Genomic DNA, 25,889 nt, shown 5'->3' with positions numbered 1-25,889 from the left:
CATTTGCCATTGTTGGTTGCAATTTTCCTGAACCAAATATATTCAACTTTTACAAGTTGTGAAATGATTCACTGCCCTTGCCTAGTTTTTACATGTTCGCCTTAAATAAAAATAATACCAAATCTAAGATGTCTTGATTGCATTAGTATTGCTGTGCCACACCAAAATTATTTCAGGTGCAAACGTTTCTTTAAGTTGAATGTACAATAACAGTAGTTCACATCAGTCCACAGTAAATGATCTCCGTCTTTGCCAGGACTCAACACATTTAAAAATGGGGGAAAACAGCATGTTAATGCAATATATTTATTTTAGCTTTATTTTTACATTTATTGTAGACCAAAAGAAAGAAGCATTATCACAAGATTTATCAGAACAGCCATATTCACTATTCATTAACCGAAAGGCTTTATAATCCAAATATGTGCATGCAACAAGGCAAACACCATGGTTTATGACCCACTTTGCAAGAATTGTGTTCTCTGAGAACCGCCAAAGGTTATTACTTTCTTGAAGTGAACTTTCACAAAACCTGATTACTTACTGTTCAAGTGAAAACACTAAGGGCTGGTTTCCTGGATAGAGATTATTAAGCCTAGTCCTGGACTAAAAAAGCATGCTCAATGGAGAATCTCCATTTAAATAGCCTTTTAGCCCAGGATTTTACTTAATCTGTGCTATCTGGGAATGTTATTCAATATTTTTTTGTGAAGTTAGATGTTCTGATGATGTTTTAGACATTCAAACAAAGTGGATATGGAATCAGTAAAAATCACAGAACCTTCTAGGCTGAAATTGTTACTATCTAAACATTTTGAGTTTGACTTGACTGAATATTCCAATATAGAGCATGTCACAAGTTTTTTTTTTAAATACAAAAAATTGCATTTGAATTATAAAGCAGATCCCACTGGGCACAGACGTTAGTTAAATTTCTAGTTTTGATTATATTTGGTTGAGTTGTTAACAACAAATGTCACCATGTCATTGGATTTAGGTTCAAATGCCCTTACGTTGATCTCTTTTTGCAAATCCAATCCGTTTCCCACGTTGATTCAGTTTTTTTCAGTTAAATTTTTGGTTGAAATGATGTGGAAACAACATTTATTCAACCAGCTTTTGCCCAGTGGGATTTTGGTTTTGGATATTCCACTTCAGCTAAACCACATGAGTTACAGATAACTAATTACATATTGAGATGTCATTTATGATGTATCAGTATGATCAAAAAGTTGTAAAAGATCAATACAACGTATTGGCCACATCGCCCCCACCCCTACTTGAAAGTGATCAAGTACTCAGGATATGCCTGACTGTCATGGAAGATTATGAACATGGATGGTGGAGATACACTATCTGTCACACTGTCATAGAGATTAATACTTGTGGTGCTTTTAGTTGGAGGTACTTTCATCCCCAGTGTTCCTGTTATGAAATCTCCAGTCAGAACCCGACATAGGTACATGTACTTCTGGCCTTGGGGATCCGGTTTTGAGTATTTGTCACTGGCAGAGTATTTAGCATTTACAGCAAAGTAGGTGCCGTCTCCATACAATGCAGCTGCAAAAAATATTTTGGACTAGTTATGAAATTCTCTAAACCTTTAAATCATTGCAGATTGTAGAGTAAATGCAGGAGAAAGTTTATTGCATTTGAATAGAAAATGTGCAAAAACATCATGCCAATATATACAGTGGGGAGAAGTAGTATTTGATACACTGCCGATTTTGCAGGTTTTCCTACTTACAAAGCATGTAAAGGTCTATACTTTTTTATCATAAATAAACTTCAACTGTGAAAGATGGAATCTAAAACAAACATCCAGAAAATCACATTGTATGATTTTTAAGTAATTAATTTGCATTTTATTGCATGACATAAATATTTGATACATCAGAAAAGCATAACTTAATATTTGGTACAGAAACCTTTGTTTGTAATTACAGAGATCATACGTTTCCTGTAGTTCTTGACCAGGTTTGCACACACTGCAGCAGGGTTTTTTTCCCACTCCTCCCTACAGACCTTCTCCAGATCCTTCAGGTTTCGGGGCTGTCGCTGGGCAATGCGGACTTTTAGCTCCCTCCAAAGATGTTCTATTGGGTTCAGGTCTGGAGACTGGCTAGGCCTCTCCAGAACCTTGAGATGCTTCTTACGGAGCCACTCCTTAGTTGCCCTGGCTGTGTGTTTCGGGTCGTTGTCATGCTGGAAGACCCAGCCACGACCCATCTTCAATACTGAGGGAAGGAGATTGTTGGCCAAGATCTCGCGATACATGGCCCCATCCATCCTCCCCTCAATACGGTGCAGTCGTCCTGTCCCCTTTGCAGAAAAGCATCCCCAAAGAATGATGTTTCCACTTCCATGCTTCACGGTTGGGATGGTGTTCTTGGGGTTGCACTCATCCTTCTTCTTCCTCCAAACACGGCAAGTGGAGTTTAGACTAAAAAGCTCTATTTTTGTCTCATCAGACCACATGACCTTCTCCCATTCCTCCTCTGGATCTTCCAGATGGTCATTGGCAAACTTCAGATGGGCCTGGACATGCACTGGCTTGAGCAGGGGGACCTTGCGTGCGCTGCAGGATTTTAATCCATGACGGCGTAGTGTGTTACTAATGGTTTTCTTTGAGACTGTGGTCCCAGCTCTCTTCAGGTCATTGACCAGGTCCTGCAGTGTAGTTCTGGGCTGATCCCTCACCTTCCTCATGGTCATTGATGCCCCACGAGGTGAGATCTTGCATGGAGCCCCAGACCGAGGGTGATTGACCGTCATCTTGAACTTCTTCCATTTTCTAATAATTGCGCCAACAGTTCTTGCCTTCTCACCAAGCTGCTTGCCTATTGTCCTGTAGCCCATCCCAGCCTTGTGCAGGTCTACAATTTAACCCTGATGTCTTTACACAGCTATCTGATCTTGGCCATTGTGGAGAGGTGAGAGTCTGTTTGATTGAGTGTGTGGACAGGTGTCTTTTATACAGGTAACGAGTTCAAACAGGTGCAGTTAATACAGGTAATGAGTGGAGAACAGGTGGGCTTCTTAAAGAAAAACTAACAGGTCTGTGAGAGCCGGAATTCTTACTGGTTGGTAGGTGATCAAATACTTATGTCATGCAATAAAATGCAAATGAATCATTTAAAAATCATACAATGTGATTTTCTGGATTTTTGTTTTAGATTCCATCTCTCACAGTTGAAGTGTACCTATGATAAAAATTACAGACCTCTACATGCTTTGTAAGTAGGAAAACCTGCAAAATCGGCAGTGTATCAAATACTTGTTCTCCCCACTGTAGATCAGAATCATAAAGTTGGATAGAGGGTGCACATTGCCCAAAGCCTGTTTTAGCATAGTCACACCCAGAAGTAGCCAATCAATTACACTCCTGAGAAAATATTTCATAAGTACAGGTTCCAGACAGTAAATCACCAAACTTGGCTTTATACCTTTTAAGACTTTACTGTCCAGCACAGTGGTGGTATGCACCTTTTTTCAATTTATGTATGAACAGACAATACTTTAAAATGGAATTAGCCCTCAATGACGCTGCCCATACTGTCACTGAAGAAACCATTGCCAATATAGGAGATGAGCTCTCTAGTAGATCTCTATGAGCAGAATGCAATAATTCAAACAAAAGAAAGTATGAGAATTCAAACATTAAAACAGATAGAAACCTCAAATTGTTGGCTTTTCTCTTTCGGTGTTAGCCATTACTTACCATTTTTCCCAGCGTAGCTCCGATTGAAGCCAAGCTCGTTAATCTTATCTATGGTTGTGTGGCAGGCTCCATGGAAGAGCTTCCTCTCATTGTTCTGGTGACCGTTCCGGGCCTCCATGTCTTTCTTCTTGATCTGAAAGCCCCCCCATAGGCTTTTGTTCTGGATCCTCTCAATCTGAGTGAAGAACAACCTTGCATTACACATTAATTGGCTAACTAGACAGTGACAAAGATATTTCACTACCATAAAGAGGTTCCAGAATCCCCAATATAATGTTGCTAAGCTGTGATGCTTGCACCTATCTAGTTCAATTACATTGAAAAGGCTATTGTACTTTTTCAACCCCTTCCTGAGTATGTACAAATCATTCCATTCACCAGATCCAGCCATGATCTCAAGAGACTTGTACAAGATAGTTATACATAAATATACATATAACTACTATTGAAAATAGGAGAAGAGAGACCTTTAGAACACTCTTCTTGCAAGTATCCTCAAATAGTTTTAGGACGTCAATATGCTCTTGGGTTTCAGCTTGAATGGGGAATGACAGACATGGAGTGTTGGCTGGCATGTCATCCCAGTGCTGGGGGACATCTTTAAAAGTCTCTTCGGGCCGGACCTTTTTCAGCATCTCATGGATCTCATTGGAAGCCTTGAGCACGTCTTTGCTGAGGCCCTCTATGGTGAGTTTAGCCTCCTCTTGGGAAGATTTGTGAAAACTTATTCTCACGTCCATGGCGGTCTGCATGTCATAGATGTTCTGCAGGTCCAATTCTGATAGGCTGAAGAGGGCTTTGTCATTGATGAGGTTGAAGTCTTGCTCTTTCACGATCAGGTCCTTGATCACTTGCTTGGCATGATCAACATGGGCCTGCGACACACCACAGATGTGGAAGCAAGCAGGATCCATGTCCTGGCTCTCAATTTCAATGACTTCATTCTGTTGTGCATTATCAACTTTCCTTCTGGTAAAGAATGCTGTAAAAATATGAAGATAATTTAGTTACAGTATATTGAGTCCAATAGTTTTTACAGGTTTAAATAACAGGAAATATTAATTTGAAGTACAATCGTAAACCTGACTTTATTTTCCATAAATGATGTACTGTAGATCAAAGTATAGAAAATGAAATATATCATACATAAAACATTTTGGAGGAAGCCCTCCTTTTCCTGAGCGTCAGTGCCTTCCTTTTTAAGCATACTTGTGTGGAAATCAGTAAGCATGGCAGGCTGAAAGATGACCATTCGGACAAGCTTCAGAGAGTTCTGGGACTTCTTGCCCACCACTTCCACAACAGCATCCAACATGGCGTCTGCCACTTCACTCGGCTGTATGTTGCCTTGGCCTTGAATGACAGAACACTTTAGTTGACACACATTGCAAACATGGCTTTGAGATTGAACAAGTGTGAACACATCTTAACAGCCTTACTGTATGTCTGCTGTTAAGTTAATCATTGACTAATGCATACAGACTAAGGTCTCCTTTCAGTACCTCACGTGCTCTTTCCCTCCTCTGTTTTTGTAACTTACCCGTGCCAATAGCAGGTAAAGAGATGGATGTGAAGTTATTCTGTGTGCACATTTTGAGTGCACCTTCGACAGACTGCTGGATCTTCTTAGTGTCTGTCTGGTTAACCAGGTGGATGATCTTCTTACACTGCAGGTTTCCTGGCTTTGTCATTATCATGCCTTCGTGTGGCTTGGCTCCTGAAAATATACATTGTAGATTTCATTGTAAAGAACTGAGCAAATCGATAATTTCTTGCTTATTACATGTTTATTGAATAGGACAGTGAAAGACTGACAAGAAAAGTAGGTGAAGATAGCGAACTAGAATAGCAATGGATTGAAATGTGCTTAAATCTCACTCACTAACTGTACATCTCTCTGGATTAGAGCGTCTGCTAAATGACTAAAGTGTAAATGTAATGTAATGATTTGCATCATAGGCTAACATGAAGCCTGGTTTGTTTCAAGGCAATAGAGTACAACAGTATGAGTCATACATAAAACCTAGCAGTCAAACAGGGAAATGGTTCCAATCGTTTTTCCACCATTCATTTTCCTCATCGTTTTTTTTAGAAACACTTCAAATAAGAGATGTGTTTCGGGTAGGCTCACCCTGGTGTGATGTGCTGTGTTTCGGGTAGGCTCACCCTGGTGTGATGTGCTGTGTTTCGGGTAGGCTCACCCTGGTGTGATGTGCTGTGTTTCGGGTAGGCTCACCCTGGCGTGATGTGCTGTGTTTCGGGTAGGCTCACCCTGGTGTGATGTGCTGTGTTTCGGGTAGGCTCACCCTGGCGTGATGTGCTGTGTTTCGGGTAGGCTCACCCTGGTGTGATGTGCTGTGTTTCGGGTAGGCTCACCCTGGCGTGATGTGCTGTGTTTCGGGTAGGCTCACCCTGGTGTGATGTGCTGTGTTTCGGGTAGGCTCACCCTGGCGTGATGTGCTGTGTTTCGGGTAGGCTCACCCTGGCGTGATGTGCTGTGTTTCGGGTAGGCTCACCCTGGTGTGATGTGCTGTGTTTCGGGTAGGCTCACCCTGGCGTGATGTGCTGTGTTTCGGGTAGGCTCACCCTGGTGTGATGTGCTGTGTTTCGGGTAGGCTCACCCTGGTGTGATGTGCTGTGTTTCGGGTAGGCTCACCCTGGTGTGATGTGCTGTGTTTCGGGTAGGGTCACCCTGGTGTGATGTGCTGTGTTTCGGGTAGGCTCACCCTGGTGTGATGTGCTGTGTTTCGGGTAGGCTCACCCTGGTGTGATGTGCTGTGTTTCGGGTAGGCTCACCCTGGTGTGATGTGCTGTGTTTCGGGTAGGCTCACCCTGGTGTGATGTGCTGTGTTTCGGGTAGGCTCACCCTGGTGTGATGTGCTGTGTTTCGGGTAGGCTTACCCTGGCGTGATGTGCTGTGTTTCGGGTAGGGTTACCCTGGCGTGATGTTTTGATAACAGTGTAAATCTCTCAGGGACAAGGAGATTTGTATTAATATATTTGCCTGGAATTTACCTCCCAAAAATGAAATGCTAATTAGCTGCTAATGTGGCTATCATAAAAACTACAAATGCCATGATGATCTGGACAGATTGCCAGATCGAGGCAAAGGTAAGAATCTCTGGATTACCTAGCTAATGTTAGCTAAGTGTAGTAATGAATGCATTTGCTACATTTCTTTAAATTGACAATTCTGTGAACTGTCTTATGCAAGTTTTAAATTGACACAATACCTGTTAGCAAAGGTGTCAGCTAGATATGACATGCAGGAGCTTGCAAGGATTGTTACAATGGCGCTGGAGGAGACTGCTTCTGTTTTACAGGCTCTTAACCAATTGTGCTTTTTTGTGTGTTTTTTTGACGTTTGTAACTTATTTTGTAATGTTTCTGCCACCGTCTCTTATGAACGAAAAGAGCTTCAGGATATCAGAACAGTGATTAAATCAAATCAAACTTTATTTGGCACATGTGCCGAATACAACAAGTGTAGACCTTACCATGAAATGCTTACTTACAAGCAGAGTTAAGAACATATTTACCAAATAAACTAAAGTAAAAAATAATAAAAAGAAACATAATAAAATAACAATAATGAGGCTATATACAAGGGGTACCGGTACTAAATCAGTGTGCGGTGGTACAGGTTAGTTGAGGTCATTTGTAGGTAGGGGTGAAGTGACTATGCATAGATAATAAACAGTGAGTAGCAGCAGTGCACAAAACAAATGGGGGGGGGGGGCATTTGATTAATTGTTCAGCAGTCTTATAGCTTGGGGGTAGAAGCTGTTAAGGAGACTTTTGGTCCTAGACTTGGCGCGCCAGTATCGCTTGCCGTGCGGGAGCAGAGAAAACAGTCTATTACTTGGGTGACTGAAGTCTCTGACAATTTTATGGGCTTCCCTCTGATACCGCCTATTATATAGGTCCTGGATGGCAGCTGTTGCTAGTTGTTTGTTTGAACGAGAAAGTCCCGCGCACCACGAAAACCACTCTGCCCATGATTCCCTCAAAATGTATCACCGAACTGGGAGCAGGCAGAGGTAAACATTGTGTTTGATTGCCTGATGGAGCACTAAACAGCTAGCTGGGCCACCCCACAGGACATGTGATTCTGCTTTCTAAAGTGGAGTTGATGTTGTTTACCACTGGTAAACCAGGAGGAGGAAGATACCCAGATGAAAGGGAAGCATAGTGTAACCCTGTGATTGTTATATCTTGTGTTATGATGTCGGGGGTAGAGGCTCTTACCGAGTTGTTGGCATTCAGTCTCCACAGTCGCACCAGCTGCGTCCAGAATGGCTTTAGAAACCCCTAGAGTGGTGTACAGTAGGGACATTTCATTTTGATTTACAATATGCCCGGCTAAAGCTAGCTCAATGGGTTAATACAATATTCAGTTGGGCAGACATGTCAGGTGTGATACTATATCGGTTATATGGCAATAATATTTTTTAATCCAAAACTAAACCATATCTACCTTTGTGTTTGCTATTATTTGCTATGTTTCCAAGTGTATGATCATAAATAGAGGTTAGAGTACCTGACTTGAGGCTGAAGGAGGAGTTGGAAGAGTTGACAATGACATCAGTAATTTCTTTGGTAATGTCCCCTGTGACAGCCTGTACAACCACTCCTGACATCTTTATCTCGTACATTGCTGAACTTGACGAAGAACCTAGCAGTTGAGAATAAAAGTCATGCTATGGACCATCAACTTGATGGGAGTGACCTGGCAGTAATAGGAAGTTGCAAAGATGAAGCACAGAGTATGTAGCAATAACCATAATAAATGATGTTGGCTGAATAACTATTAACTAGGATACATTTTTCCTGGTTTGGTCACAAGGTCAAGAAACTCTCTGGCCCTAATGTATTATAATTCAGGTCACCATAACTATGAAACAACAATAACATTAAAGGATATCTTCACTTTTTTAAACTTACCTCTGTTGCATTTACCCTGAAAGTAGTCCATCATCCACAGAGAAACTGTCATACACGGTTTGGGTTTGTTTAAATAGCCACTGCTAACTTGGGCTAACACTGCTATGAAGAAAGTAGTCCATCATCCACAGAGAAACTGTCATACACGGTTTGGGTTTGTTTAAATAGCCACTGCTAACTTGGGCTAACACTGCTATGAAGAAAGTAGTCCATCATCCACAGAGAAACTGTCATACACGGTTTGGGTTTGTTTAAATAGCCACTGCTAACTTGGGCTAACACTGCTATGAAGAAAGTAGTCCATCATCCACAGAGAAACTGTCATACACGGTTTGGGTTTGTTTAAATAGCCACTGCTAACTTGGGCTAACACTGCTATGAAGAAAGTAGTCCATCATCCACAGAGAAACTGTCATACACGGTTTGGGTTAGTTTAAATAGCCACTGCTAACTTGGGCTAACACTGCTATGAAGAAAGTAGTCCATCATCCACAGAGAAACTGTCATACACGGTTTGGGTTTGTTTAAATAGCCACTGCTAACTTGGGCTAACACTGCTATGAAGAAAGGGGCAAGCTCAAAGTTGATGACCAAATTCAGATTACATAAAATAAAATTCATTGGACACGGTTGTTTGTTGGTTAGCAGTGGCTAATGTTAGTGGCTATTGAAACAAATCCGAAATGCTGATGTCTCTCCTGGACCATGAACTACCCACTGGGCACACTATGTCATTTCAATATGACAATTGGGTGATATTTGGTTGAGATGTTGATAAATGAAATTACAACCTAATATATATTCACCCATTCAAAAAGACAGCTAAATGTTTGTTGAATTCCCAAATGTGCTATTACTGTGCTTTCAACCATTTACAAGCACAACAAAGTTCAAAATGGAAAAGAAATGTCAGATATTTTGTTGATTTATACAACAACTGAATGTGTTATCACTGATAGCCAAATGAACTGAATTGCAGTTGAGGTTACATGATGGTCAATGCTGTTTAAGATTCTACACAGATTATGTTTAGCAATTGTGAAGATCTCCACAGACCTGCCACCTTTACATGTTGTTAAATAAAGGTTAAATAAAAAGAAAACAATAAAGTTCAAGTAACCCCAAAATGAGGCCATGGATATTTTACTCATTTTAAGGTTGAACAAATACTGTTCATACGTTTGGAATATACAGTAAATAGCCTGAAGGTTATCATAAAAGTACTACTGAATCCCCTTTTGTTGTTACACAAAGAAATATCAACATTTGAAGGAAATGTATCTACTTCTTGGATAGTTTCATCTGGCTTAGTCCTATCCTATTCTTTAGATTTTTGGTTGAGTTGGAAATGTGAATCCCATATATAATTTGTTAACTAATTTGTTAAAATTAAATGAATTTGTTAAATCATTTGAAAATCTTTGGAGGGAGTTGAAAGTCCGTGTTGCCCAGCAACAGCCCCAAAACATCACTGCTCTAGAGGAGATCTGCATGGAGGAATGGGCCAAAATAACAGCAACGGTGTGTGAAAACCTTGTGAAGACTTACAGAAAATGTTTGACCTCTGTCATTGCCAACAAAGGGTATATAACAAAGTATTGAGATAAACTTTTGTTATTGACCAAATACTTATTTTCCACCATAATTTGCAAATAAATTCATAAAAAATCCTACAATGTGATTTTCTGGATTTTTTTTCTCATTTTGTCTGTCATAGTTGAAGTGTACCTATGATGAAAATTACAGGCCTCTCTCATCTTTTTAAGTGGGAGAACATGCACAATTGGTGGCTGACTAAATACTTTTTTGCCCCACTGTATATATATATGCATAACAACATATTAGGCAAGAATTAAGAACAGGCAAAGTGATCCTATCAGGCGAAAATTATATAAACCGTTTTACAATTCCAAATCAAAGTTAATTTGTCACGTGCGCCGAAAACAACAGGTGTAGACCTTACATTGAAATGCTTACTTACAGGCTCTAACCAATAGTGTGAAAAGGGTATTAGGTGAACAATAGGTAGGTAAAGAAATAAAACAACAGTAAAAAGACAGGCTATATACAGTAGCGAGGCTATAAACGTAGCGAGGCTACATACAGACACCGGTTAGTCAGGCTGATTGAGGTAGTATGTACATGTAGATATGGTTAAAGTGACCATATCTTTATATATATGATGTATATATGATATATATATATATATATGTTGATGATATATGATGAACAGAGAGTAGCAGTAGCGTAAAAGAGTGTTGGCGGGTGGTGGGTGGCAGGACACAATGCAGATAGCCCGGTTAGCCAATGTGCGGGAGCACTGGTTAGTCAGCCCAATTGAGGTAGTATGTACATGAATGTATAGTTAAAGTGACTATGCATATATGATAAACAGAGAGTAGCAGCAGCATAAAAAGAGGGGTTGGGGGGGGAACACAATGCAAATGGTCCGGGTAGCCATTTGATTACCTGTTCATGAGTCTTATGGCTTGGGGGTAAAAACTGTTGTGAAGTTTTTTTGTCCTAGACTTGGCATGCCGGTACCGATTGCCATGAGGTAGCAGAGAGAACAGTCTATGACTGGGGTGGGTGGGGTCTTTGACAATTTTTAGGGCCTTCCTCTGACACTGCCTGGTGTAGAGGTCCTGGATGTCAGGCCGTACTCACTACCCTCTGTAGTTCCTTGCTGTCAGAGGCCGAACAATTGCCATACCAAGCAGTGATGCAATCAGTCAGGACGCTCTCGATGTTGCAGCTGTAGAACCTTTTGAGGATCTCAGGACCCATGCCAAATCTTTTTATTTTCCTGAGGGTGAATAGGCTTTGTCGTGTCCTCTTCACGACTGTCTTGGTGTGTTTGGACCATTCTAGTTTGTTATTGATGTGGACACCAAGGAACTTGAAGCTCTCAACCTGCTCCACTACAGCCCCGTCGATAAGAATGGGGGCGTGTTCGGTCCTCCTTTTCCTGTAGTCCACAATCATCTCCTTAATCTTGGTTACGTTGAGGGATAGGTTGTTATCCTGGCACCACCGGCCAGGTCTCTGACCTGCTCCCTATAGAATGTCTCGTCGTTGTCGGTGATCAGGCCTACCACTGTTGTGTCGTCTGCAAACTTAATGGTGTTGGAGTCGTGCCTGGCCACGCAGTCGTGGGTGAACAGGGAGTACAGGAGGGGACTGAGCACGCATCCCTGGGGAGCTACAGTGTTGAGGATCAGCGTGGCAGATGTGTTGCTACCTACCATCACCACCTGGTGGCGGCCCGTCAGGAAGTCCAGGATCCAGTTGCAGAGGGAGGTGTTTAGTCCCAGGATCCTTAGCTTAGTGATGAGCTTTGAGGGTACTGTGGTGTTGAACGCTGAGCTGTAGTCAATGAATAGCATTCTCACATAAGTGTTCCTTTTGTCCAGGTGGGAAAGGGCAGTGTGGAGTGCAATAGAGTTAGCATCATCTGTGGTTCTGTTTGGACGGTATGCAAATTGGAGTGGGTCTAGGGTTTCTGGGATAATGGTGTTGATGTGAGCCATTATCAACCTTTCAAAGCACTTCATGGCTACGGACGTGAGTGCTACGGGTCTGTAGTCATTTAGGCAGGTTGCTTTGTATTCTTGGGTACAGGGACTGCTTGAAACATGTTGGTATTACAAACTCAATCAGGGACATGTTGAAAATGTCAGTGAAGACACCTGCCAGTTGGTCAGCACATGCCCTGAGCACACGTCCTGGTAATCCGTCTGGCCCCGCAGCCTTGTGTATGTTGACCTGTTTAAAGGTCTTACTCACGTCGGCTACGGAGAGCGTGATCACACAGTCATCCAGAACAGCTGATGCTCTCATGCATGCCTGATGCTCTCATGCAAGTGTTGCTTGCCTTGAAGCGAGCATAGAAGTGATTTAGCTCGTCTGGTAGGCTCGTGTCACTAGGCAGCTCGCGGCTGTGCTTCCCTTTGTAGTCTGTAATAGTTTACAAGTCCTGACACATAAGATGAGCATCAGAGCCGGTGTAGTATGATCTAATCTTAGCCCTGACGCTTTTCTTGTTTGATGGTTCGTCGCAGGGCATAGCAGGATTTCTTGAAAGCTTCCAGGTTAAAGCGGCAGCTCTACCCTTTAGCTCAGTGCGAATGTTGCCTGTAATCCATGACTTCTGGTTGGGGTATGTACGTACAGTCACTGTGGGGACTACGTCCTCAATGCTCTTTTTGATAAAGCCAGTGACTGATGTGGTGTACTCCTCAATGCCATCGGAAGAATCCCGGAACATGTTCCAGCCTGTGCTAGCAAAACAGTCCTGTAGTTTAGCATCTGCTTCATCTTACCATTTTTTTAATAGACAGAGTCACTGGTGATTACTGCTTTAATTTTTGCTTGTAAGCCGGAATCAGGAGGATAGTTGTGGTCGGATTTACCAAATGGAGGGCGAGGGAGATCGTTGTACGCGTCTCTGTGTGTGGAGTACAGGTGATCTAGAATTTATTTCCCTCTGGTTGCACATTTAACATGTTGATGTGGTAGAACTGATTTAAGTTTCCCTACATTAAAGTCTCCGGCCACTAGGAGCACCGCCTCTGGGTGAGTGGTTTCCTGTTTGCTTATTTCCTTATACAATTGCTACATTTGATGTACAGTCACATTCACCGTGGTTGTCTGAAGTATGCTAAAGAGTTCACAGCTGGCAATAACTCATTGCAATTGGTTAATGAGCGTCACCACTCTTTCCTTTCTGGTACCTCAAATTATTGTGATTACCAGCTGAGATAAACTTTTATGAGTTGATTTTACTCCTGGAACAGAGTTTGTCTGAGCAGTATCATCCTAAAACCTACTCTGAGGTTTGTTTAGTCTTAAAACAGGTTTTAATAGGATTTCTAGGACCTTTTCTGAGACGCTTTGCGGATACAGCCCCTGGAGTCATCCCGAAAACCGTCCTTCTCATGAAAACGTCCGTAAAGTCCAAATGGTTTGAGCTACAAACTAATATGACCCTACTATGGAAAGACTCTCACGAACACTGACATGCAAATATTGGCACAATGACTTGAATGGGATTTCTGACACAAATGCAACAAGTTGGAAGGTTTATAGCAACAGTGAACCTATTTAGATTTAATGTGGTGATCCCTCAATTACAGCGCATTCGGAAAGTATTCAGACCCCTTGACTTTTTCCACATTTTGTTACGTTACAGGATTCAGCTTTTTCAGCCAAATCCATTGCTGACAAGTGTGTAAAATCAGGCACACAGAAATGCAATTTCCATAGACAAACATTGGCAGTAGAATGGCCTTACTGAAGAGCTCAGTGACATTCAACATGGCACCATCATACAGTATATTGGGGGAAACATCATTTGTTAACATACCTTTAATCTTCTGAGTAGACACCGCTGCTGAGCCACCTGAAGTTGCAGACTTGGTTGTGAACCTCTTGTTAAATTCATCAGAGAAAGCCTGAAAATAAAATCTAAAACCTTTAAAAACACTAAACAGAAAATCATAAATCAATCTGCTAGAACCATGTCTACTCTCCTCCCTAGACAACGCTTACCAGTATATCCTGGCTATCAATGTTATTCAGTCCTGGTCCTGAGTGAGGACCCACAGGGGTTTGTTCTTACCCAGCACTAACACACCTGATGCTATTACTCTTTGTGTGTCAGGTGTGTTAATGCTTGGCTAGGACTTCCTAATCAGTTATAATCAGTGATTAATGTCCACCCCCTGTAGAAAGTGAATTAGCATAATATCTCCAGCTGTTGAAGCTACAGCGGTGTTTGTCAGACCAGGAGACATCCCGAAAACGAGTCTTCCAACAAAAAGATGTCTATGGAAAAATGAAACTCTCATGAACATGATGGTGTTATCAGTTCTGCTGTACGACCCCCACAAGTGCCACAGGGCCCGTCTGAAGGTAACCTGGTACCGGGACAGAAAATGAATGGTAGTGAATAGGGCATTTCCACTGTTAAAAAATATATAATCATTTTCCTGAGCTTTCTTATATCTATCAGATATGACAGACACTTCAAAACCTACTTCATTCTGATTTACACTGAACAAAACTATAAACACAACATGTAAAGTGTTGGTCCCGTGATTCATGAGCTGAAATAAAAAATCCCCAAAATGTTCCGTACAAAAAGCTTATTTCTCTCAAATGTTGTGCACAAATTTGTTTACATCCCTGTTCGTGAGCATTTCTCCTTTGGTAATATAATTTATCTACCTGACAGGTGTGCAGGGTTGGGGAGTAACGGATTACATGTAAAAAGGTAACTGTAGTCCATTACTTTACCAGCAAACATATTGTAATCAGATTACCGATACTTTTGAAAAACTAGATGATTACTTCAAGGATTACTTTTAATCAGAAAGGACTTTCTGTTTTCTCAATGACATTCAAATCAGCATTGAAAAAATATGCACGTTTAAGTTTATCCACTTGAGCGAGTCTGACCACAAGTCAGAGACCACTATGATGACACACGAAATGTGTTTGATGGGTCGCGGGAAAAGAGCAGGAATAGGCTTTTGTAGGCTACAGTCCAAGCTATGTCTTCCAATGGTGCCACTGCTGTCGGCATCCAAAGATGATCCAACTTGAATAAACGCTTGGAGTCATTTTTACAACAATTGTTTACAGACAGATTATTTCACTTATAATTCATTGTATCACAATTCCAGTAGGTCAGAAGTTTACATACACTAAGTTGACTGTGCCTTTAAACAGCTTGGAAAATTCCAGAAAATGAGTCAATTGGAGGTGTACCTGTGAATGTATTTCAAGGCCTACCTTCAAACTCAGTGCTTCTTTGCTTGACATCATGGGAAAATCAAAAGAAATCAGCCAAGACCTCAGAAAAAAATGTGTCTACCTCCACAAGTCTGGTTCACCCTTGGGAGGAATTTCCAAACGCCTAAAGGTACCACGTTCATCTGTACAAACAATAGTATCCAAGTATAAACACCATGGGACCACGCAGCCGTCATACTGCTCAGGAAGGAGACGCGTTCTGTCTCCTAGAGATGAACGTACTTTGGTGCGAAAAGTGCAAATCAATCCCAGAACAACGGCAAAGGACTTTGTGAAGATGCTGGAGGAAACAGGTACAAAATTATCTTTATCCACAGTAAAAACGAGTCCTATATCGACATAACCTGAAAGGCCGCTCAGCAAGGAAGAAGCCACTGCTCCAAACCGCCATAAAAAAGCCAGACTACGGTTTGCAACTGCAGATGGGGACAAAGATCGTACTTTTTGGAGAAATGTCCTCTGGTCTGATGAAACAAAAATAGAACTGTTTGGCCATAATGACCATCGTTATGTTTGAAGGAAAAAGGGGGAAGCTTGCAAGCCGAAGAACACCATCCCAACCGTGACGCACAGGGGTGGCAGCATCATGTTGTAGGGGTGCTTTGCTGCAGGAAGGACTGGTGCACTTCACAAAATAGATGGCTACATGAGGAATGAAAATTGATGTGGATATATTGAAGCAACATCTCAAGATATCAGTCAGGAAGTTAAAGCTTGGTCACAAATGGGTCTTCCAAATGGACAATAACCACAAGCGTACTCCCAAAGTTGTGTAAAAATGGCTTAAGGACAACAAAGTCAAGGTATTGGAGTGGCCATCACAAAGACCTGACCTCAACCCTATAGACAATTTGTGGGCAGAACTGAAAAAAGCGTGTGCGAGCAAGGAGGCCTACAAACCTGACTCAGTTACACCAGCTCTGTCAGGAGTAATGAGCCAAAATACACCCAACTTATTGTGGGAAGCTTGTGAAAGGCTACCCAAAATATTTGACCCAAGTTTAACAATTTAAAGGCAATGCTACCAAATACTAATTGAGTGTATGAAAACTTCTGACCCACTGGGAATGTGATGAAAGAAATGAAAGCTGAAATAAATAATTCTCTCTACTATTACTCTGACATTTCACATTCTTAAAATAAAGTGGTGATCCTAACTGACCTAAAACAGATAATTTTTAATAGGATTAAATGTCAGGAATTGTGAAAAACAGAGTTTAAATGTATTTGGCTAAGGTGTATGTAAACTTCTGACTTCAACTGTACATAGCACATTGATTTGAATCACACTGTTGCTCTCTCATTTAGCTATTTGCGCCTTATAGATTATGGCTGTTGTGGATGGCTGTACACATATCTAAATGTGTATTTGAACCCAATAATGGTTGAATTCAAGAAGTTTAAGCTGCCTATCAATCATTGGTTTTGAAACCAGTGGACAGACAGTGAAAAATGCGCTCTTGCAACAGCTGCGTAGTGTGAATCCAAGCCTATGGAAAAAAGTGGGGCTTTCATTGCTCATTTTAATTAATAGGCCTAATGGACACATGCTCAAACTTGTACACTTTTGATAGACTTAAATGGGCAATCTGTAGTTGCTACATCTATTTTTTTTACTTATAAATTATATATACAGTACCAGTCAAAAGTTTGGACACCTACTCATTCAAGGGTTTTTCTTTATTTTTACTATTTTATACATTGTAGAATAATAGTGAAAACATCAAAACTACTACATAATGAATCATGTAGTAACCAAAAAAAGTGTTAAACAAATCAAAATATATTTTAGATTCTTCAAAGTAGCCACCCTTTGCCTTGATGAAAGCTTTGCACACTCTTGGCAAAGCATGCCATTCCATGAGCGCAGCATTTATTTTTCAACTGGAATCAATGAGCCCAATCAGTCCTCCATGACAACAAAATCATAATCAACAGAGGACGGCTGGCTAATAAGTCCTTTGGGGTCACGCTCAGGTTAAACAATTTGGCTAAACTATACCTCCATATTTCCAAGTCCTTTTCTTGATGATCAAGGGGTATATTTTTTTGGGGGAATGACTGGAATTCTGATGGACTTTGGTTTTTAATGTAAAGATATAATTTAATCGTAATATGTAGTAGAACGTGATGGGTTAAAAGAAACCTATATAACCAACTCCTAAAGTAAAATTTAACATCCATATATGGCCTGCTATGTAAACTTTAACACTGATTTATCCAGCAATGGAGTTTGTTCAATTGGTAACATAGATTTTTGTCTTCTTCTAATGCTTCTTAAGTGGAAAGTAATCTAAAAGTAACGGAATGTAATCAGAATACGTTACTGAGTTTGTGTAATCCCAAAATTACATGACTGATTACAATTTTGGACTGGTAACTTGTAACTGATTACATTTAGAAAGTAACCTACCCAACGCTGCAAGTGTGGCATATCAAGAAGCTGATTAAACAGCATGGTCATTACACAGGTGCACCTTATGCTGGGGACAAAAAAAGGCCACTTTAAAATGTGCAGTTTTGTCACACAGCACAAAGCCACATGTCTCACGTTTTGAGGGAGTGTGCAATTGGCATGCTGACTGCAGGAATGTCCACCAGAGCTGTTGCCAGAGAATACAATGTTCATTTCTCTGCCATAAACTACCTGCAATGTCGTTTTAGAGAATTTGGCAGGATGTCCAACCGGCCTCACAACCGCAGACCACTTGTAACCATCCCAGCCCAGGACCACTACATGTGGGGTGGTGTGGGATGCTGAGGAGTGTTTCTGTCTGTAATAAAGCCCTTTTGTGGGGAAAAACTCATTCTGATTGACTGGGCCTGACTCCCCAGCGGATGGGCCTGGCTGCCAAGTGGGTGGGCCTATGCCCTCTTAAACCCACATATGGCTACACCCCTGCCCAGTCGTGAAATCCATCGACTAGGTCATGATGAATTTATTTTAAATGACTGATTACATTATATGAACTGTAACTCAGTAAAATCGTTGAAATTGTTGTGTGTTGTGTTCATATTTTCGTTCAGCATATTTTTCCATTTATTAATCTGTTATTTCTATGGGCTAATAGCAGCAAGGCCAAATTCAATGTTTCATAAAATTATTGTTTTATATTTTTTTTATACCTACAGGGGTTCTAAAATTCCAAATCAAATAGCTAAATGATCCTTGGTATGACAGTGACCATTTTAAAACAATTCCACATGAGCTTAGAAATACGCTCGACCTCATCTTTACTAGATGCTGTTCTTCCACTAACCTCGTTGCAACTCCCCTCCAAGTCTCCGACCACTACCTTGTATCCTTTTCCCTCTCGCTCTCATCCAACACTTCCCACACTGCCCCTACTCGGATGGTATCGCGCCGTCCCAACCTTCGCTCTCTCTCCCCCGCTACTCTCTCCTCTTCCATCCTATCATCTCTTCCCTCTGCTCAAACCTTCTCCAACCTATCTCCTGATTCTGCCTCCTCAACCCTCCTCTCCTCCCTTTCTGCATCCTTTGACTCTCTATGTCCCCTATCCTCCAGGCCGGCTCGGTCCTCCCCTCCCGCTCCGTGGCTCGACGACTCATTGCGAGCTCACAGAACAGGGCTCCGGGCAGCCGAGCGGAAATGGAGGAAAACTCGCCTCCCTGCGGACCTGACATCCTTTCACTCCCTCCTCTCTACATTTTCCTTTTCTCTCTCTGCTGCTAAAGCCACTTTCTACCACTCTAAATTCCAAGCATCTGCCTCTAACCCTAGGAAGCTCTTTGCAACCTTCTCCTCCCTCCTGAATCCTCCTCCCCCCTCCCCCTCCTCCCTCTCTGCAGATGACTTCGTCAACCATTTTGAAAAGAAGGTCGACGACATCCGATCCTCGTTTGCTAAGTCAAACGACACCGCTGGTTCTGCTCACACTGCCCTACCCTGTGCTCTGACCTCTTTCTCCCTCTCTCTCCAGATGAAATCTCGCGTCTTGTGACGGCCGGCCGCCCAACAACCTGCCCGCTTGACCCTATCCCCTCCTCTCTTCTCCAGACCATTTCCGGAGACCTTCTCCCTTACCTCACCTCGCTCATCAACTCATCCCTGACCGCTGGCTACGTCCCTTCCGTCTTCAAGAGAGCGAGAGTTGCACCCCTTCTGAAAAAACCTACACTCGATCCCTCCGATGTCAACAACTACAGACCAGTATCCCTTCTTTCTTTTCTCTCCAAAACTCTTGAACGTGCCGTCCTTGGCCAGCTCTCCCGCTATCTCTCTCAGAATGACCTTCTTGATCCAAATCAGTCAGGTTTCAAGACTAGTCATTCAACTGAGACTGCTCTTCTCTGTATCACGGAGGCGCTCCGCACTGCTAAAGCTAACTCTCTCTCCTCTGCTCTCATCCTTCTAGACCTATCGGCTGCCTTCGATACTGTGAACCATCAGATCCTCCTCTCCACCCTCTCCGAGTTGGGCATCTCCGGCGCGGCCCACGCTTGGATTGCGTCCTACCTGACAGGTCGCTCCTACCAGGTGGCGTGGCGAGAATCCGTCTCCACACCACGTGCTCTCACCACTGGTGTCCCCCAGGGCTCTGTTCTAGGCCCTCTCCTATTCTCGCTATACACCAAGTCACTTGGCTCTGTCATAACCTCACATGGTCTCTCCTATCATTGCTATGCAGACGACACACAATTAATCTTCTCCTTTCCCCCTTCTGATGACCAGGTGGCGAATCGCATCTCTGCATGTCTGGCAGACATATCCGTGTGGATGACGGATCACCACCTCAAGCTGAACCTCGGCAAGACGGAGCTGCTCTTCCTCCCGGGAAGGACTGCCCGTTCCATGATCTCGCCATCACGGTTGACAACTCCATTGTGTCCTCCTCCCAGAGCGCTAAGAACCTTGGCGTGATCCTGGACAACACCCTGTCGTTCTCAACTAACATCAAGGCGGTGGCCCGTTCCTGTAGGTTCATGCTCTACAACATCCGCAGAGTACGACCCTGCCTCACACAGGAAGCGGCGCAGGTCCTAATCCAGGCACTTGTCATCTCCCGTCTGGATTACTGCAACTCGCTGTTGGCTGGGCTCCCTGCCTGTGCCATTAAACCCCTACAACTCATCCAGAACGCCGCAGCCCGTCTGGTGTTCAACCTTCCCAAGTTCTCTCACGTCACCCCGCTCCTCCGCTCCCTCCACTGGCTTCCAGTTGAAGCTCGCATCCGCTACAAGACCATGGTGCTTGCCTACGGAGCTGTGAGGGGAACGGCACCTCAGTACCTCCAGGCTCTGATCAGGCCCTACACCCAAACAAGGGCACTGCGTTCATCCACCTCTGGCCTGCTCGCCTCCCTACCACTGAGGAAGTACAGTTCCCGCTCAGCCCAGTCAAAACTGTTCGCTGCTCTGGCCCCCCAATGGTGGAACAAACTCCCTCACGACGCCAGGACAGCGGAGTCAATCACCACCTTCCGGAGACACCTGAAACCCCACCTCTTTAAGGAATACCTAGGATAGGATAAAGTAATCCCTCTCACCCCCCCTCCCCCTGAAAAGATTTAGATGCACTACTGTTCCACTGGAGGTCATAAGGTGAATGCACCAATTTGTAAGTCGCTCTGGATAAGAGCGTCTGCTAAATGACTTAAATGTAAATGTAAATGTAAACCCAGCCCTGGGCGCTTAGAGTCTAGGCGGATATTTAGTCTAAGGCATTAAAAGCTTATTTTGACATTATTGCATGTTTTTCTGCTTTCCATACCTGGATAGTATCTGGATCACCTGGGTGGAGGATAAACACAACCTCTTTCAAGTGTTTGTGCTTCTTCTTACTGCTGAACTTGAGCACTTGATCCAGCATAAGTGAAGCCACCAGATCCTTGGGAAATCCTAGGTTTCCTGTGCCGATGGCAGGGAAGGTCATTGAGACTAGTCTCTGCTGCTCTGCATTCCCCAGGCATTCCTCCACAATTCCACTCAACAACTGTGGGATGTCAGGCACAATATATTTGTTTTATGTTACCTTTATAAAGAAATTGTAGCAAATGTGTTCTAATTGGTAATTATTGGACCAGGCACTGTAGGTTTTTAGGATTTTGTCCACCACTAAGCCTTTTAGGACTTCCACGTTTGGCCATACTGTGCTGGAAACAGACTGGGTTCCTTTCAAAATATTGAATTGTACAAATTAAAAAATGTACGAAACAAATTGATTGAGACAAGAATAGGCTGTTCAAAACGACCCGCTTAACTTGGAAAGGTGATAGCAGCATTTGACAGAATGTTTTATTTGATCTAAGAAGTCAGTGAGATATGTGGACAGCTTTCTACCTTCTGTGCTGCACCTTTCCCTTGATCCCACTTAGGGGCAATGGTATGAAACACCAGCTTGCTCTTAAGGTTGCAGCCATCAGTGATGATGACTGCTCCTTCAGCAGCACTGCCAGTGGGCCCCTGTTCGTTTATCAGGTCTTGAAGTCGGGGTCCGGCAGCTTTTAGGATGGCATTCGAGACCGCTCCGCTATGAAGTAGCAGGTCTAGACCCACTGTGTTCACAACCACCTGAGTCTGTAACAGACAAATACATATATTCTATAGATATTTTAGTTGCACTGCATAGTTAATGTCTGGTTTTAAATGAGCTGTGGATTTAATTCAATGACAATTATTTGTGTATGACATTTACGTGCCCAATGGGTAATCTCTGATACTATATATCCTGTTTTTATTGAATCTAAATTGAATGAAGAATGAACTAAGACAACTGAGACAAAACCAGGAAGAGGGTGCAATAGTGATAGTTTACCATAGCATCCTGGATGTTCCCTTTCATCAGGATGATTGTCAACCCCTCTTTGGTCTGCACTCTGTCAGAACCATCCCTGCTCTGAATCAGTCTATGCTGGTTCTGTGTCGAGAAAGTTGGATGATTATGTCGCTGAAGACTTTTTCCATGGCTCCCAAACCCCTTCTGATCTGTGTTCTCCATAGCCTGGACCTTCTGGTCATCCTTTTCAACCAGATGGACCACACAGCCTGTCTGTCTGAAGACGTCTTCAACATACATGGCCTCCTTTTCCTGGAAGAACTTCTTTCCGCCGGGCTTGGAGACTCTCAACATATCAAAGGATGTTGAGGATATGAAGTTTTGAAAAAAGTCCATGCAGTCCTTGACATAAACCCTGATGCCGCTAAGGCAAATGGCCTTATCTTTGAAAGACACTTTTACTGTGTCTTTAACCTTATCGAGCCAAGCATTTTTGTTGTGTTCCTCGATGAATTTGACAATGGCATTAGACTTGACTTCAAGAGTTTCATCAACTGGAGTATTCTGACATAAGTAGTCATCAACTTGTTTCCGGACTGAATCAACAGTTTGCTTATAGCCAGATATTACCACTTGTAGACTTGGATACACACCAGGTGTCCTGATGATGAATTTCTTTGATGGAGTGTTGAAAGCTTTCTCCAGATCAGTGACCAGATCTTGCCACTCCGACATCTTCAGAACATTAGAGTCTTCAACATCGATGTATTGTGAAATCAAAAGGGTATCTAGTTGGTTTTCTGCTTTGTTCAGAACCTCCTCTGAGACAGCCAGGAGCTGTACTCCCTTTCTTTCTAGTTCTAGTCCTGCATTAATCCCTTGTGAGGTGAAAAGGGAACTGGTAAACTGTTCCTCGTCTCCCTCATAGTTCTTCTGCAGAAACTCAAAGACATAGTTGTCTAATTGCACCATCCTCCGTTTCACTGCCATTCCTCCTTCCATAAACTTCCTGTTAGCACCCAAAACCTCTTGTGTCAAGCCAAATAAGATTACACTCTGATTCTGATGATTGTACGTCATTTTCAGCTCTGGAAATTCACTTGTGATTTTGTCCTGTAGGCCGTCTTGCAGAAGTATATGGTAGGTAGAGGGAGGCAGTGGGAACTCCTCTGTTATGCCCGTCTTCTCCCTCTCAATGCTGTTGGCAATCCTGTCCATGATCCCATTTAATGTTTGTTTGAGCCTATCCACATCTTCTTCCAATCCCACCACTTTCACAATACCTCTAGGCTTATCAGGAACTACAACCACTGCTTCCCCTGACATCTCCTTGTGTATTGCACCTTCATATGCTTCCCATGCGTTGGCCTGGATCTGGAGCTCCCAGGTCTTGAATTTAGACAAGGCTTGAATGAAGACAGCCTTGGCAGTGGTCTTCCACTTGTTGATGTGCTTGGCTTCGACATCCTTCTGCTGGAGTAGAGAAGGCAGAGGGCTGAACTGGACGGTAGGTTGTTGAAAGTCTACTTTGCAGAAGTGATCAGCCATATTCTTGTGGATGGTCTCTGCAACTCCTTGCTTGTCAGAAAGGTATCTCCAAATGGCCTGGTCAATGTTCTCATTGAAGGCAGCAGGGAGTTTCAATGTGGGTCTATCTTTGCCATACAGGGCCATTCCCAGAGATTCATAAAATGGGAAAACTTTCATCTCTTTATGTTGCTGTTTTAGGATTCTGTCAACAGCTAAAAGACAATAAATATTTGTTAATACATCATTTTAAAATATGCATTTTTCCAAGGCATACTGTATACCAATCATTGACCTTTTGGATCTTGAAAGGTGATGATTGCAGATGGATCCTCTTCAGTCATTACAACGTCTTCCACAACCTCATATCTGTCAAAGTGTAAGCTGACGTGTTCTGAACTAAACTTAGGTGGTATGTTTTCAACTTTCACTTTTGCTGTAACCTCCAGGGGTTTGACTCGTAATTGTTTCTGCATGAACTTTCTGTTCCCGGGGCAGCTTGACATGAAGTGCTCAGTCACTGCCAAAAAAAAAGTAGACTAGTTGAGATCTTTTCTTCATTTCAATCAATGTACTCAGGCAAATCATGTTGAATTATGTTCTGGAGATTTTCTCTTTGAAGTTTGACATACTGTAAATGAAACATTACTGAAACTCAAGTAAAAACGGGACATTTTCATGTTAGATAAACAGTAAACCATAACTTTCCAAATATGTATATGACCTTCACTGTAAACGGGTGTGAATTTGACAGTTATTTAAAGGCAGGCAGCTCATCTAAATACAGTAGCAAAGCATATACTGTGTAATGACACACAGCACAATACCGTCAAATTGACTGTATTATACTGTAAAAGGTTAATGCTACTGTAATTGTAATGAATGATTAAATTAATGAATTCATGAATGCAATTCATTGAGGGGAGATGGGGTTTGTATTTCACAGTAGGTTGAGTGTTAGGCAATGTTTTTACACATTACAGCATGTCAATGAATATGTTGTGTTTTATATCACTTGCACTTCTAGAGGCCTTTTAACAAAGGCTTTCAAACTGGCAGCGACTGCAGGGCAAAACAGACCAAAAGGACATGGCAAAATGCTCAACCATTAGAACCACATACGAGTTAAATTGGAACAGCACTCTCACTAACGGGTGGAACAAATATAACCTCTTATAAGGCACTCCTAAAAATAATGAGACAGAAACAACAATACCATGCAATCACTTGTGGTCAAAAGGTTTTTGCTGCTCAAAAAATATGGTCCAGTGCTGAATTACAGTACCATTTGAAATACAGCAAATTTTCCCCCGTCCACAACATTTTCCCACAGTGCACCATAATCAACAGTAAGCTGTAGTATGGTGTGGTTTACAGTATTTTACTGTTGATAATACAGTAGAAATACTGTAAAAACACAAACAAAGAAATAAAACTTACAGTGCATTCAGACAGTATTCAGACACCTTCACTCATTCCAGATTTTGTTACGTTACAGCCTTATTCTAAAATTGATTTTATAGTTTTTTTCCCTCATCAATCTACATAATTTAACCCATAATGACAAAGCAAGAACAGGTTTTTAGATTTTTTTTAAATAACTGAAATATCAAGTATTCAGCACCTTTGGCAGCTATTACAGCCTCTAGTCATCTTGGGTATGACGGTACAAGCTTGGTATATCTGTATTTGGGGAGTTTCTCCCATTATTGTCTGCAGATCCTCTCAAGCTCTGTCAGGTTGGGGACCATCAATGCTGCAGAAATGTTTTGGTACCGTTCGTCAGATCTGTGCCTGGACATAATCCTGTCTCGGAGCTCTACGGACAATTCCTTTGACATTATGGCTTGGTTTTTGCTCTGCCATGCACTGTCAACTGCACTGTCAACCTTATATAGACAGGTGTGTGCCTTTCCACATCATGTCCAATCATTTGAATTTACCACGTGGACTCCAATCAAGTTGTAGAAACATCTCAAGGATGATCAATGGAAACTGGATGCACCTGAGCTCAATTTCGAGTCTCATAGTAAAGGATCTGAATACTTATGTAAATAAGGTATTTCTGTTGATTTGTAATAAATCTGCAAAAAAATCAAAAAAATAGTTTGGGGTATTGTGTGTAGATTGAAGAGGGGGAAA

General features: G+C 42.2%; 1 protein-coding gene across 1 annotated transcript in view; it reads right to left on the bottom strand.

Annotated features, from left to right (window-relative positions):
• Positions 1 to 292: 292 nt before the first annotated feature.
• The window catches only part of LOC115117941 (protein mono-ADP-ribosyltransferase PARP14-like), a 44,433-nt gene continuing 18,836 nt past the window's right edge, over positions 293 to 25,889 (bottom strand). Inside the window, exons 5-16 of the mRNA XM_065012258.1 lie at positions 24,043 to 24,267; positions 22,260 to 23,962; positions 21,785 to 22,021; positions 21,216 to 21,437; positions 14,031 to 14,118; positions 8,262 to 8,396; positions 7,970 to 8,032; positions 5,262 to 5,438; positions 4,868 to 5,074; positions 4,189 to 4,703; positions 3,722 to 3,896; positions 293 to 1,560 (exon numbers count right to left, since the gene is read on the bottom strand). Of these exons, the coding sequence (XP_064868330.1) occupies positions 1,277 to 1,560; positions 3,722 to 3,896; positions 4,189 to 4,703; positions 4,868 to 5,074; positions 5,262 to 5,438; positions 7,970 to 8,032; positions 8,262 to 8,396; positions 14,031 to 14,118; positions 21,216 to 21,437; positions 21,785 to 22,021; positions 22,260 to 23,962; positions 24,043 to 24,267 (4,031 nt within the window). The 3' untranslated portion in view covers positions 293 to 1,276. The remainder of the gene's footprint in view (positions 1,561 to 3,721; positions 3,897 to 4,188; positions 4,704 to 4,867; positions 5,075 to 5,261; positions 5,439 to 7,969; positions 8,033 to 8,261; positions 8,397 to 14,030; positions 14,119 to 21,215; positions 21,438 to 21,784; positions 22,022 to 22,259; positions 23,963 to 24,042; positions 24,268 to 25,889) is intronic.

Source organism: Oncorhynchus nerka, linkage group LG27 (genome assembly GCF_034236695.1).
Source record: "Oncorhynchus nerka isolate Pitt River linkage group LG27, Oner_Uvic_2.0, whole genome shotgun sequence".
Classification (NCBI taxonomy): Eukaryota; Metazoa; Chordata; class Actinopteri; order Salmoniformes; family Salmonidae; genus Oncorhynchus; species Oncorhynchus nerka.
This window is presented reverse-complemented; position numbering and strand designations above follow the sequence as displayed.